This window comes from Geotrypetes seraphini, chromosome 10 (genome assembly GCF_902459505.1).
Source record: "Geotrypetes seraphini chromosome 10, aGeoSer1.1, whole genome shotgun sequence".
NCBI classification, from domain to species: Eukaryota; Metazoa; Chordata; class Amphibia; order Gymnophiona; family Dermophiidae; genus Geotrypetes; species Geotrypetes seraphini.
The window spans coordinates 47,672,263-47,687,253 of record NC_047093.1 but is presented as its reverse complement, the minus strand read 5'-3'; the positions used below and the strand labels follow the sequence as shown (position 1 = coordinate 47,687,253).

Here is a 14,991-nt window from a genome sequence, read left to right as displayed (position 1 = left end):
TACGAAGAGAGGCTAGCCAGGGAGGCACAAAATTTCAAACCGTTCTTCAGATATGTTAAAGGGAAACAGCCAGCTAGGGAGGAGTTGGGACCGCTGGACGAAGGAGACAGGAAGGGAGAGCGGTGAAGGAGGAGAAAGAAGTCGCGGAAAGACTTAACATGTTCTTTTCGTCTGTATTTACAAACGAAGACACAACCAACATACCGGAACCTGAGCAAATCTTCAATGGAAATCAAGCAAAAAAATTAACATCCATGGAAGTGAGCCTTGATGATGTACACAGGCAGATAGAAAAACTTAAAACTGACAAATCCCCTGGTCCGGATGGAATCCATCCAAGGGTTTTGAAAGAATTAAAGGAGGAGATAGCTGAACTACTGCAGCAAATTTGCAACCTATCATTGAAAACAGGCATGATCCCGGAGGATTGGAAGATAGCCAACGTCACGCCCATCTTTAAAAAGGGATCAAGAGGTGACCCGGGAAACTACAGACCGGTGAGTCTGACCTCGGTTCCGGGGAAAATGGCGGAAGCACTGATAAAAGAAAACATCGATGAACATTTGGATAGAAACGAACTTCTGAAAACAAGCCAACATGGTTTCTGCAGGGGGAGATCGTGCCTAACTAACTTATTGCACTTCTTCGAAGGAATTAACAAAAGGATGGACAGGGGAGACCCCATAGACATCATATACCTTGATTTCCAAAAAGCCTTTGACAAGGGGCCTCACGAACGTCTACTCCAGAAACTGAAGAATCATGGGGTGGATGGAGACGTACATAGATGGATCAGAAACTGGTTGGCAGGTAGGAAACAGAGGGTAGGAGTGAAGGGCCACTACTCGGACTGGATGAGGGTCACGAGTGGTGTTCCGCAGGGCTCGGTGCTCGGGCCGCTGCTATTTAATATATTCATAAATGATCTAGAAACAGGGACGAAGTGTGAGATAATAAAATTTGCGGTTGATACAAAAATATTTAGTGGAGCTGGAACTAAAGAGGAATGCGAAGAATTGCAAAGGGACTTGAACAAACTGGGGGAATGGGCGGCGAGATGGCAGATGAAGTTCAACGTTGAGAAATGTAAAGTATTGCATGTGGGAAGAAGAAACCCAAGGTACAACTATACGATGGGAGGGATGTTATTGAATGAGAGTACCCAAGAAAGGGACTTGGGGGTAATGGTGGACATGACAATGAAGCCGACGGTACAGTGCGCAGCGGCCGCTAAGAAAGCAAATAGAATGCTAGGTATAATCAAGAAGGGTATTACAACCAGGACAAAAGAAGTTATCCTGCCGTTGTATCGGGCGATGGTGCGCCCGCATCTGGAATACTGCGTCCAATATTGGTCGCCGTACCTTAAGAAGGATATGGCGTTACTCGAGAGGGTTCAGAGGAGAGCGACACATCTGATAAAAGGGATGGAAAACCTTTCATACGCTGAGAGATTGGAGAAACTGGGTCTCTTTTCCCTGGAGAAGAGGAGACTTAGAGGAGATATGATAGAGACTTATAAGATCATGAAGGGCATAGAGAGAGTAGAGAGGGACAGATTCTTCAAACTTTCTAAAAATAAAAGAACAAGAGGGCACTCGGAAAAGTTGAAAGGGGACAGATTCAAAACGAATGCTAGGAAGTTCTTCTTTACCCAACGAGTGGTGGACAACTGGAATGCGCTTCCAGAGGGCGTAATAGGGCAGAGTACAGTACTGGGGTTTAAGAAAGGATTGGACAATTTCCTGCTGGAAAAGGGAATAGAAGGGTATAAATAGAGGATTACTGCACAGGTCCTGGACCTGTTGGGCCGCCGTGTGAGCGGACTTCTGGGCATGATGGATCTCAGGTCTGACCCAGGAGAGGCATTGCTTATGTTCTTATGTTCTTATATCATAACAGCACTAACTGCCAAAGAGCAACAACCTAATGTGTGAAAAAATACACAGTAAATATTGCACCAAGTCCTAAAACACTAATACAACACGTAGTGAGGAAACTGAATAAGGGGACTGCTGCAAGATTTCTATATAGAAGCATTTCAAGTAATAAATTCAGAAAGAAATACTTCTTTCTACCTTTGTTGTATTTTATTTTACTGTTAACTTTGGTCGCAGTGTCTCTTTGGTTTTGCTCCTTTTTTTTCCGTCTACCATTGCAGGGTGTCCTGTCCATTTGACAATATCTTCTTTCTCCATATCCACCTTCCCTCTGCATTCCTATCTATCCTGTCCACCATTCCCCCTCTGTGTGTCTCTCCCTATCCTTCCATGCCTAGCATCTCTTCTTTGTGCATCACCTCTCTATTCTTTTCTGCCCCCCCCCCCACCCTGTGGCTTGTATGTTTCGCTCTCTATTCCTTTCTCATCTTCTCCAATCCGCATCTCTTATTTCCCTGAATCCAGTACCCCTTCTCTTCCCCTGATAACCTGTCTCTCTCTCTCCGCCAGTCCATCCTCACCTCCCCTCCAGCAGCACCTCTCCCTCTTACCTCCCCCCCTCCTGATAGATTAGTGTCCAACTTTTCCTGCGACGCTGCCGAAGATCAATCCCATTAGACTTATTTAGATTTCAAATCTTGACGAATGCACTACTTCTGTGTTTCCTTTGACCCGGAAGTATAGTAGTGAGGCTGCGGAAGAAACCATTATCATAGGTAACCCTGTATGACTCTCTTTCAAAAACTTTGCAAAAGAAATCTGAGTAACAATCCACAAAGTCAGGAATTTCAGTCTTCATGGCAGAGTAAATTTCACTGTATCTTTCCATCACGATGCCTAAAAGCTGATAAAATTCTTTAGTTAGTTATACATATGACAAACTGAGTTCCACCAAAAATTACAATTCAATCTAGAACAGTCTTTCCAATTAGTTGTTATCTGTTGAATTCCCACTCCCGTAAGAATCAACAATAATTTATTGTTTGCTGCAGATATTTGGCATTTGGCCCTCATACACATTCCAAAAATCACTGTGTCATAGGATAAAGCCACATGACTCTCCATCAACATATTAACTTGATCCCATATTGATATCCAAAATGCCTGAATACATGGACAATAAAATAAAAGATGGTCTAGAGTTCCAACTTCAATTTTACAATGCCAGCATCTATTAGACTTAGAGCAATCTAATTTTTGTAATCTAGTAGGGGTCCAGAATGCTCTATGCAACAAAAAAAACCATGTTTGCCTAATAGATGCTGACATCGTACCTTTAATTCTCCAAGACCAAATACGTGGCCATTGAGATGCATTAATCTGATGCTTAATCTCAATGCTCCAAATATCTCTTAATCCATTTTTAGGCTTCTTATTCAAATAATTAGATATAATTTTATACCACTTTGCGGCCTGGTGACCCAGAAAATCTGCCTGGAAACATAAGAATTCTAAGCTGTAATGATCATTTAAAGATTTCCATTCAGGGAACCCCACCTGAATAGCCTGCTTCAATTGCAACCACTTATATTTTTGTTTTTTATTCAGACCATATTTATGTTGCAATTGTGAAAATTCAAGCATCTTACCATTATCAATTACTTCCGTTAATGATCTTATACCTGCTTTAATCCAATCTTTCCAGACAACCTTAAACCCGCCTATTTGTATCTTGGAGTTTACCCAAATAGTCTGTTGTTTCGATTTTAAAATAGAATCAGTAGTTAATTTGTCTACAAACCTTAATGTTTTCCAAGTATCCATTAATACTCTATTGTCCTTACGTATTCTAGGCACTTTTATACCAAGCAAAAGATCAAGCCTAAGTGGAAAGATAAGTGATCTCTCCACCCTTAACCACTCTGGTAATTGTTCCAAAAGCTCTGGGAGGACCCAATACATACCTTGGCGCATGATATAGGCCCGATGATACCTATAAAAATTGGGAAAATTTACCCCACCCTCCTCAATTGGTCTTTGCAAAGACACTAAAGCCACTCTTGCAATTTTACCCAGCCAAATAAATTTAACCAGAATACTATTTAATTTTTTATAGAAAGACCCCTGAAAAAACACTGGTATCATTCCCAATTGATAGCAAACCACAGGCAAAATCATCATTTTAACAGTTTGTACTCTTCCCCACCAGGACAAATGTAAAGGATTCCATTGCTCACACAACTCTGTAACTTTTTGTAATAAAAATTTTTCATTTATTCTCATTGTCTCTTCAAGTGTTTTATTCAGCCAAATACCTAAGTACTTTATTCCATCCTCTTTCCATATAAAAGGGAAGGAATCAAGTATACCTTTTGTACAATGCACATTTAAAGGTAAAATCTCTGATTTAGTCCAATTTATTTTGTATCCTGATAATTTTCCAAATGTATCTATGACCTTCAGTAGACATGGGATTGTTGTTTCCGGATTCCTCAAATGAAGCAAGATGTCATCTGCATAAGCAGATACTTTATATTCCACTCCAGCACATGGAATACCCTGTATGTCCTTTGCCTGTCGAATAGCTAATAATAAGGGTTCAAGAACTATATCAAAGAGCAAAGGAGATAATGGACAACCTTGTCTAACTCCCCTCTGCAACTTAAAAGCATCCGAAAAATTATTATTTATATATAAGCGAGCAGTTGGGGAGCTGTACAATGCTTGTATCATTTGTATAAATCCGGATCCAATACCAAACCATTCCATAACTTGATACATGAAACTCCATTCTACACGATCAAAAGCCTTCTCAGCATCTAGTGAAACCGAAAAAGCCGGATCATTAATTTGTTTTGTTAAATAATACATCTGAAATGCCAGTCTAGTATTATTAGAAGAGTGTCTTTGAGCAACAAATCCAGTTTGATTCATTCCTATTATATGCGGAAGAGCTTTAGCCAAGCTTAATGCTAAAATCTTATCTAATAATTTACTATCTACATTTATTAAAGATATAGGCCTGTAGTTTGAAACCAATGTTGGATCTTTATTTGGCTTTGGCAAAACAATAGTTAAAGATTCTGCCATAGTGCCTGATATACAACCTTTATTCAGTTGATCCTGATATAATTTTAATAAATACGGTAATAGGGAAATTTGAAATTCTTTATAAAACTCTACTGTAAATCCATCTCCACCTGGAGCGGTCCCAACTCTAAGGGATTTCAATGATATAGGTTTATCTAAACTTCTTTTTATATGATCAGGAACCTTAGGACCTTCAACTAAACTCAAAAAATCCATCCCATCTTTCTCTTTATTTAAATAAGACTCCGAAGAATACAATGACTTATAATATTTTAAAAATTGTTTTAATATATTTCCAATTTGAGAATGAGAATTTCCTAACTCATCTTTAATTATGCTTATTTTCTCCTTCCTTTTCTTTGCTTTTAAATAATGTGCCAATAATCTTCCAGCCTTATTTGCACTACCATAATACACCACCTGCTGAGCAAAAATATCTTTCCTTACTAACCCAGAGGAAATTTCATTATATTCACATTTTTTTTAACAATATTTGAAATGTCTCCTGTTCCCATTTATTAACCAATTTTAATTCCAAATTCTTAATTTCTTTTTCCAAATTCACATATTGTTTTCTTAACAGTTTCTTTTTATATGCAGAATATGATATAATTTGTCCTCTCATAGTTGCTTTGAAAGCATCCCATAAAATTCCAATCGAAATTTCCTCTAAATCATTAAGTCTAAAATATTCATTTATTTTATTTTGAAATTCTGTGCAAAATTTAGAATCAGCAAGCAATGTATTATCAAACCTCCATACAGGTTTGGAATTATCTGGATCTACTAAGTTAACTTCTATCCATATACCACCATGATCAGATATTACTATTGGTTCTATGTCAGCTTTTATAACTTGCTGTACCATCTGATCTGAAACAAAAATATAATCAATTCTTGAGAACGATTGATGAACATGTGAACAAAATGTAAATTCCCGATCATTAAAATGAAGAATACGCCATATATCTTTTAAATTACATACTTGTACCAAATTATCTAATCCCATTGATTTCATTATTCTACTAGGCTTTTTATCCATTATTGGATCTATAACAGCATTGAAATCCCCAGCCATCACTAAATTAGTAGTAGCCAGTGGTAAAACTAATTGTTGTAGAGATTTAAAGAATTCACTTTGATTCGAATTAGGTGCATATATATTTAGTAACGCCATTGTATTACTGCACATGCTCATGTCAACAAGTAACCACCTTCCTTGAGGATCTGCCTTAACCATATTAAATGTTGCTGGACATTTTTTATTAATCAATATTGCAACTCCTGCCTTCTTTTTTACCGCTGGTGCAAATAAACATTATTTTATCCACTTATCTGTCAGCTTTATAGACTCTGTTCCAGACAAATGTGTCTCTTGCAAGAAACATATATCTATATTTTGTTGTTTAATATATTCCAATACCTTTTTCCTTTTTATAGGGTGATTAAGGCCATTTACATTCAAAGAAAAAATTTTAAAACCCATTTTACAAATAAAATATAAAATACATATATAATCCACTCAAACATAAAATATACATTTTTTCTTTTTCCTTAAACCAATATATGAGTCTTCCCCCCCTCCCCTCTTTCCCCATCCCCCCCATTCCCATCCTCCACCCTCCCCTCCCCTAACACAAATGCAAACTTCGAAACGCACATATTACTGAGCAAAAAATAAACTCCCCACAGGCAATAACATACTCATTTTTCTTTCTCTAATCTTTCAAACAACCAACACTAAATTCTCCTGCAGTCAATCCATTCTTCAATACCCTAAATACCCATATTTACTATAATTCTTTATTATATACTTCCCCCCTCATTCAAATTTCCAAACATTCTTCCATCCTATACCTCTAATATATTTATAAAAGGATATACCCAATATTTCGGAAACCATTTATTACAATATATACCCCCCCAAGATTAATATTATTATTTTATTTTATTTTTTTGTCTAACCTAAGTTTCTCACAACTTCAATGGAACATACATCACTCCATCCTATAATATTCTTTTTTTTTTTTTACCTTACATCAAAAGAAGGATCAAACATTTCAACAAAGCAGACCTCATATTTTTTAAAACTCTCATTAATTTTCATTGCATCTTCAATCTATTACAGTCTATTCTCCATTCTGCACAACTGTAACACTTGTACATCTTCATCGTGCTGTTTCAGTCTCTTATTCCATCTTCTTGCAGATTGCTATTTCATCTTTCTCCAATAAAGTATTTTTGCCACATCATCCTTATATCTCAGTCAATTTCAGATGCAAATTGTAAATCTAAATAATGCTCAAGTCATTTCCATCAGTCCATCTTCACATTTTCTTCTCTTTACATCAATAGTCTTTTGTATTTTTCATCTTATTATATTCTAAGTTCCCACATTTCTCCAATGCAGCATTTATGTGTCCTCATATTATTATCTCAGTCACGCTCAAATGCAAATTATAAATTCACATTAAGAAACCATCCAAATCTTATAATTGTTCCTCATATTTTCTTCACTTCCTATATGCTCCATCCCTCTTCTTACCTTGTCAAATTTTTCTTTTCTTATTTTCTCTTTAAAATTTTTCATTTCTATTCTTTAAATCTTGTTTGAAATGTTGATCCCCCTTAAACCTAACTGCAACAATTTTCTAGAAAATATTTTTCTCCTTTTCTATTTTTTTTTTTCCACTTTTTCCTTCTTTATAAAATATCTTTCAATTTTCACTCAAAAATATAAACCAAAAATAATCTAAGTATATTATTTATTACATTTTCTAAATACTTTCATGAAACCATAGGCAAATTATATTGATCTAGAAATTCCTGTAATTTGCCTGCTTCTTCAAAATTATAAGTTTTATTCTCATAAGTTACCCTCATAATAGCAGGGTATATCAATCCATATCTTGCTCCCATTGCTCTCAGTTTAGGTCTTAAATCCAAAAGCTGTTTTCTTTTGTAGGTTGTAGCTTTTGCAAAGTCAGGTACTATAAAGATCTTAGAATCCTGGCATTTAAGATCCTTGTTTGTTTTAGCCAGTTTTATAATCTCTACCACCTGCTGATGTCTTAGCAGCTTAAAGATTATTGGACGGGGACCCTTCTGACTATTTGATCTTTTCATCGGTATCCGATGTGCTCTTTCTATCTCCAAAGGAAAAGAACTTTTAAATGGCAAGATCTTTGGGATAAAATTAGTCACAAATTGAATAGGATCATTCTGCTCAATCCCCTCAGGTATCCCAATCAGACGCAAATTATTCCTTCTTTCACGATTTGATAAGTCTTCAAAATCCTTTTTCAACGCCTCTATTTCTCTGTGATCTTTTTTACACACCAGCATCTCTGCCTCAGATTTCTCAGCATGCTTTTCTAACTGCTCAATTTTGAAGTCAACTGCCTGCATTCTATTTGTCAGACTTTCTATTTCCTCCTTCACAACTTTCAAGCTGATTCTTGGATGCTTGTCAGCTCTTGGAGGCTGGGAAGAATTCTGTATATATGTTTCCATTTTATGTGGGAGCAGTTTGAGGTCCTTTGAAGCCTTTGTTGGCGGTTAACATTACCATTTGTTTGTTTATTTATTTATTTATCTCCCGCCCTTATCCAGGGCAAGTTACACACTTGCATACAAAATATCAAATGACATATAACAAACACGTCGCATCAACGACAAACAGCACCATAACCATAAAACAGTCCATACCATAGAGTACATCAGTGACCAGCACCCTGCAATCAACCGTCTCCACTCCTTCTCAAATGATTTTATTTCTTGAACAGTTTATTTCTAAGAGCTAGATTCACAAACCTGCCTGATCGGGACCAATCCGTGTCTGATCCGGGCAGGTCCGATGGATTCTTCAACCTCTAATATGCGGATGGGGGCAATCGGAGGAACGCCCCCATCTGTTGGCACAGATCGCTGGTGTGCGATTCTGAAGCATGCGCAGACCACCTGTAGATGGTCTGCGCATGCATCTCTCGTCTGAGCCACAACTTTTTTTTTTTAAACTTTTTAGCTCAGCGAGTCTGTGGTTTTAACCCGCTTTAAACCCATAGGTTAAAACCACGGGCTCGCAGTGCGGGGAAGGGCAGGAGAGATTTGGGGCGCCAGGCAGGAGAAATCCGGGGCCGAGCAGGGCGGCGATTCGGGGCAGGCAGGCAGGAGAGATCGGGGAAGAGCATTGGGGCGGCAGGCAGGAGAGATTCGGGACAGCAGAGAGCAGGGCGTGCAGAGAGCAGTTTACGACTGGTCCCCAGCAGTCGCTTCTTGGGTTGATTGGCCAGCCCAGTCGGTTTTAAAAATTTCATTGGTGAATCGCATCCCTATCTACTTTGCATGCGTTTCCCCTCATTTGCATGCACGGATTGGAAGCGGATCACAGGAAAGGTTAGTGAATCGGGCCGGAGGGAAATCTGGTCGCAAAGGGGTCGCACCCTAAGCCTGTTATTCAGGTGCCTCTACTTCACGTTTCTTGAGTGGCTTTCAGTGTTTAGGTACTAACTTCAGGTGGAGTTAAAGAGCCCAGTGGTACCTTGGTTTACGAGTGCACCAGTTTGCGAGTGTTTTGCAAGACGAGCAAAACATTTGCAAACTTGGTGCCTCGTAAACCGAGCTTGCCTCGCTGTACGAGCGCCCCCCCCCCCCGGCGATCCGGCATCCCCCCCAGCGATCCGGCATCCCCCCGCTTGCATTGCCCCCCCCTCCACCGCGATCCTACTTCCCCCCTCCCCCCCGAGCAGTCAATGACACCCTTTACCCGACTTGGCACCAGTGCCGGTGCCCGAAGATCCTCCCTCTTCTGGCGCGGCCTGAGCTGGGCGGTGCGTTGGAGATCCTCCTTTTTCTGGGCTGGGCTGGGCTGGACTGGCTTTGAGCATTTGCGCATGCTCAAAGCCTTCTGGTCTCGCTCTCAATCTCGGAGAGAGCGAGACCAGAAGGCTTTGAGCATGCGCAAATGCTCAAAGCCAGCCCAGCCCAGAAGAAGGAGGATCTCCGACGCACCGCCCAGCCGCGCAAGAAGAGGGAGGATCTTCGGGCACTGGCACTGGTGCCAAGTCGGATAAAGGGTGTCATTGACTGCTCGGGAGGGGGAAAGTAGGATCGCGGTGGAGGTGGGGCAACGCGAGCGGGGAGGGATGCTGGTTCGAAGGGGGGGGAAGCTGGATCGCAGGGAGGGGTTTGGAACAGCGTCGGATTCCTCAAGGGGCGGGAGAATGGAGCAGCGCCGGTAGCCTCGTGGGGGGGGGGGAGGTGGAACCAATCAAAGCAGTTTCCCTTTCTTCCTATGGGGAAACTTGCTTTGATATACGAGCAATTTGGTTTACGAGCATGCTTCTGGAACGAATTATGCTCGTAAACCAAGGTTCCACTGTAAATGTTTGAAATAAGAACATATGATAATAATAATAAGCCTGATACAGTTTTTGGTGCAAACCCTGATTCATTTGGAGACTGTTGCTAGGGACTGCCTCTGTGTTTGGTGCAGTTGTCCAGGTCTTGCCATGTCTGAATAAGTAAAATCATTTCAGCAATTGTGCTTTCTTCAGTGTTTGTACTTACTCAGATGCAGCAAGATCCAGGCAACTGGAATAATTGTGACGCCAGCCGTGTAAGAACACATACCTCTGTATTGTCTTTATATTCTTAGAGATATGGGTTCTGGAACTTGACATATGCCTAAGATGTTGTCTTGTTAATAATCTGTATAGGGATTTATTACTGGTTAATGCCTCTCCTTAGCATCCATATAGCTCTGGCCACCACTTCATAACACTGCTTCGCTACTTTTGAGATTGTCAGGGGGTCTCCTGAGGAATGCACTTCAAATTTCTTGATCCCCCCTGTCCTGCTGGAGATCTCCACTCCAGATATTTAAGTCAATAATAGATCATTATGTAATTTGCAAAAAAAATTCTTTTGAGCACTTTACAACGATTAAAGAATGCATCCTTTTGTAATTTTGTCTAGTATATTAACATATAGGTGAGTTTTAAAACTTTGGAATGCCACTGGGAATCTTTTCAATTCTTATGTTTGGAAGTTATTTTTTGAAGAAATTAATTGAGACTCCTGTTTCATTCTAGAAAAAAAGTGCTCAGAAGACAAGAAGAGCAACAGAAAATCCAGTAGTCGAGAAAAACAGAATGAAGAGGCCAATGCTGATTCCAAGGAGAGTGATCCAAATAATGAGATCAATGGAATCGGTGAAGACATTAAATCTGAAGGTGACACTCAGTCCAATTAAAACTGATCTGATATGACCTCAGATCAGGTAGAGGTAAGTGTATTAATTTTCATCACAGTTAGGGCATTTTTGGTTACGGTTTGATAATGCAGCGTAAGTATATACAGATGAAGATGGAATTTTAAGAAGACATACAAAACTGCCATCAGATGGAAAAGGCAGGCTTGTCCTGTGTAACATTTTGAGGTACATTGTTTTGTCTATGCTAATTCATAGCAGACTTGACCTCCATTTGTGTGCCTCTGTAATTCGTAATGCAATAAAGTGAATGCATTTATTAAACATCTTTAGGGATTTTGCTGTTCATTGTAAAAAAAAAAAAAATAAATAAAGTTGAACTGTTTTCTGTTTAAGTCCATATGTATTGGTACATTGACAGAAACATTTAATTTAATACTAATTACTTCTGAGGCACATGTTAGACAACTTTTGCTTTAATTACTTGTACTGCTAGTATTTCTTTGCTAAGGATGTTTCTAGTATTTTGCTTTATTGCCTTGCATTCTAATGCAGTTTGTTCTGTAACTCGAGAGCCAGTAGCATTGGATTGATGGAAGTGTAGGGTTTATGAATTATTGCAGCTGCCTACCATACCTCACACAGCGTTGGTGTTGTGAGCGGCCCATGAAAAGCCAAATTAAAAATCAAGGATTCTGTCAAACTAAGCAGGTACTCATGCCAGGTACTCCTTTCTCTACCCACATCCATGTTTGAATGCTGTTAACTTGAATCTTATAAGCTTGCTTTTGTGTATTCTTTATTTTATTTTATTTTTTTGTTTACAAGAGAGTGCTAAGGATTTTTGTGTATTGTGTGAAACTGTAAATGTAATGTTAACAGAATGGAATTTTCTTTTGAACTGTGTATAGGAATGCAGTGATGTCCAGGCTTAGATTTCTTTAAAGAGTTTTAAATGCAATAAATACTCCATAATAACCGCCTTGTTACATTCATTGCAAGCTTTTAAGAGGTATGTGTTTAATTTTTCCTACTGTGTAGGAGAATCTTCTATCAGCCATAAATACTGGCTGATATGCAACCTTAGTAGTTTGCAAAACATGTCATATACATAATCCAAAATTCTGGCTAATTAGCAAGCAGAACCGGAAGATATGGCATAGAGAATAATGCTTATCTTTTTCCCCACCAGTTCTTGAAACTGGTTATAATGAAATTAAATATCCAGTAATTAACATTTCATGCAAGACTTAGTGTTGAAAGAGAAGGCAATGAAAAAGTCTTGCATCTTTTAAATACCTTCTAAAGTTTTCATCTCGGATATTCTTAGGATGAAAATACTAAAATTTTCAAAAGTAGACCATTAGTACTTATAGCATAGAATAAAATGAAGTCTCTTTTAGATACCTTGTTAATGAGACAGTTTTCACTGTCTAGGTTAAATTTAAAGAGTGACCATATGAACATTTCTTATGTAGTCTAATTGTCTTATTTTCCTCCAAATCTTGCATTTTAGGACTGTCTTGTGACAGAAGATGACTGTCTTAACAGAAGAATCCGAGAAGACAGCTTAAAATGAAGATCTTCTTTAAAATGAGGTGAAAGAAAGATGTAGTGTTATAGAGATATTTAAGGCTCAGTTAAAGGTTTTAATAAAATTAATTTCAGGACTCGTGTGATATCCTAGAGAATGGAAAATGTTTTACTTTAGATGCCATTGGGAAAATGAGGCCCTGTCTTTTTTTTTTCCTTCAAGACATTTTAGAATAAGAAGCAAGTATTAGCTGAACACATGGCTTGCACGGTTTTCAATTGCAAGATTTCACTCTTGGACTTTGAAACACCATAATTATTGTTGGTATTTGTTTTGTGAACCAGGTTTATCATAAATCCCAATTTTTCAAATAGAATACTCATACCTACTCAATATAGCAGAAGTAGAAATAAAGCATCTTTCTGTTACAAGATTGTCTGTCTTTGAAAGGTTTAGTACTGAATCCGTCTTTTACAATAAATTTATTCATGTGTTCAAGATACTTCTCCTCATATTTATTATTGCATTCATTAACCTTAATTTGTTTAAAATGTATGTATAAAAAATCATGTTGTATATGGTCTTTTATGAAGCATTTAATATTTTTCATCCAAAAAAAAATACATATTAAGTAATTTTTTTGTCTTTATACCTTTGTCTACCCCTCCCAAAATAAACCCTACAAAAAGAAGAGCGAAGCATTACAATTGCCACTCTTATACAAAGCTTGCAAAATATTTCTTGTGCTATGCAGGGTATCAGGAAGTTTATGCACATATCAAGGAAGGTTTTACTGCTGCCAGATATACACACTTTTCCATAGCGTGTTTTTAGTCACATTTTTTTTCCCCTCCTCTGTTAGATAAGATGTTCTTATTTCTGTATTTACAAAATATTGAATAAAAGATATCTAGGCCCACTATAATAAGAGAAAAGTAAAAGTAATAGCAATATGGCATTCCCAAACTAATGACAAGCTATCAAGTTTTATGATATAATGCTATTAAACCAAGCAAAAATAAAGAAATACTTTCTAGAATGTAAACCTACAACTTGCACAGCATCTATTATATTGTGGAATAATCAGCACTGACTGAACCAGAATCAGGTAGCAAGAGTATTCTAGTGCAATAGGTGTATTATTCTGGACAGTAGGCATTCTCCCCATGTTCGCAAATTGTGTAAAAGGAATCCATTCCTGGTTTTCAACTCCTTTTCCTCCTTCAGAGGGCTCTGTTGCCTCCTTCAGTTTTTCTTTGTGCACACGAGCCGGAAGGTGTCTTTCTGATCTGGTCTGTGTGTTTCTTTTTTATTTTTGGCATTTTTTTTGCAGCTATTGGTGCACCAGATCTCCCCAGTATGGGGAAAAGCTCTGCCTGTGTGGAGAAGAAGCAGACTTGGGTCTGTAACTGGCAGGCTAATCCCTTGGGGACCTATTTGGCTAGACTGCAGAAAACTTTGTGGAGCTCAAAGTCTATATCCCTTGTAGCTTAGCTGACTTGAAGCACAGGAGCTTGAGCGGAGGCTGTTAGGCATCTGCAGGGGACTCAGCAGGGCTCTTTAGGGTGCCGGCTACAATTTTCCTACCCCCTTTTGCATGCACAGTTCCGCAGGGGTTGAGGAACAAACCGACTTCTGTCCAATTGGAAACACGAAGATCTCAGCATTTAGAGGACTGGCTGATTTAGGCAAAGATTTTTCTTCCAAATCCAGCTACTTCTTAGAGCTGAAGCATGCGGCAGCACCTTCACAGCACATGTCACAGTGAGTAAAGTTATTAAATCTTGGGAGGGAGGAGAGGCTATTTTTGAAGGTCTCTGACACATCCTCTAGGGTCCCCCACCTCTAAAATTCTGTTTTCTTGGGGGGTTTTTAACCTCTAGTTAAGGTATTTTTGAGCCGTTTTTACTCTACGGTGGTGGATTTTCCAATATTTTTCCAAGTTCTCCAGATCCTTCACATCACCTCTCTATACTTCAAAACTGGTAGGGATGGAGTCCTTGGTAGAGAATGACACTGTGACTGTTGCCATGGGTATGGGTACAAGGCCGTTCACCGCCCTGTAAGGTAAAGGATCTGTCAAGTTGCCTCCCTTCTTTCCCCTCCAGATCAGCTCCCCTTGCGAGTCCAGCAGCCACTCTCCTTCCCTATCACGGGTGGAACAGTCCCTCACCCTCGCACCTCTGCAGAAGCTGACACGAGGGCTTCCGTCCAGTGTCAGAGCTAACGTCAGAGGAAAGCCTTTCTTGTCAGCCAGGGATCCTAGTTACCTCAAC

General features: G+C 38.9%; 1 protein-coding gene across 1 annotated transcript in view; it reads left to right on the top strand.

Annotated features, from left to right (window-relative positions):
• LUC7L3 (LUC7 like 3 pre-mRNA splicing factor) overlaps window positions 1-13,213 on the top strand; it is a 79,085-nt gene extending 65,872 nt beyond the window's left edge. Inside the window, exons 10-11 of the mRNA XM_033962080.1 lie at window positions 11,063-11,256; window positions 12,698-13,213. Of these exons, the coding sequence (XP_033817971.1) occupies window positions 11,063-11,223 (161 nt within the window). The 3' untranslated portion in view covers window positions 11,224-11,256; window positions 12,698-13,213. The remainder of the gene's footprint in view (window positions 1-11,062; window positions 11,257-12,697) is intronic.
• The last annotated feature ends 1,778 nt before the right edge of the window (window positions 13,214-14,991 follow it).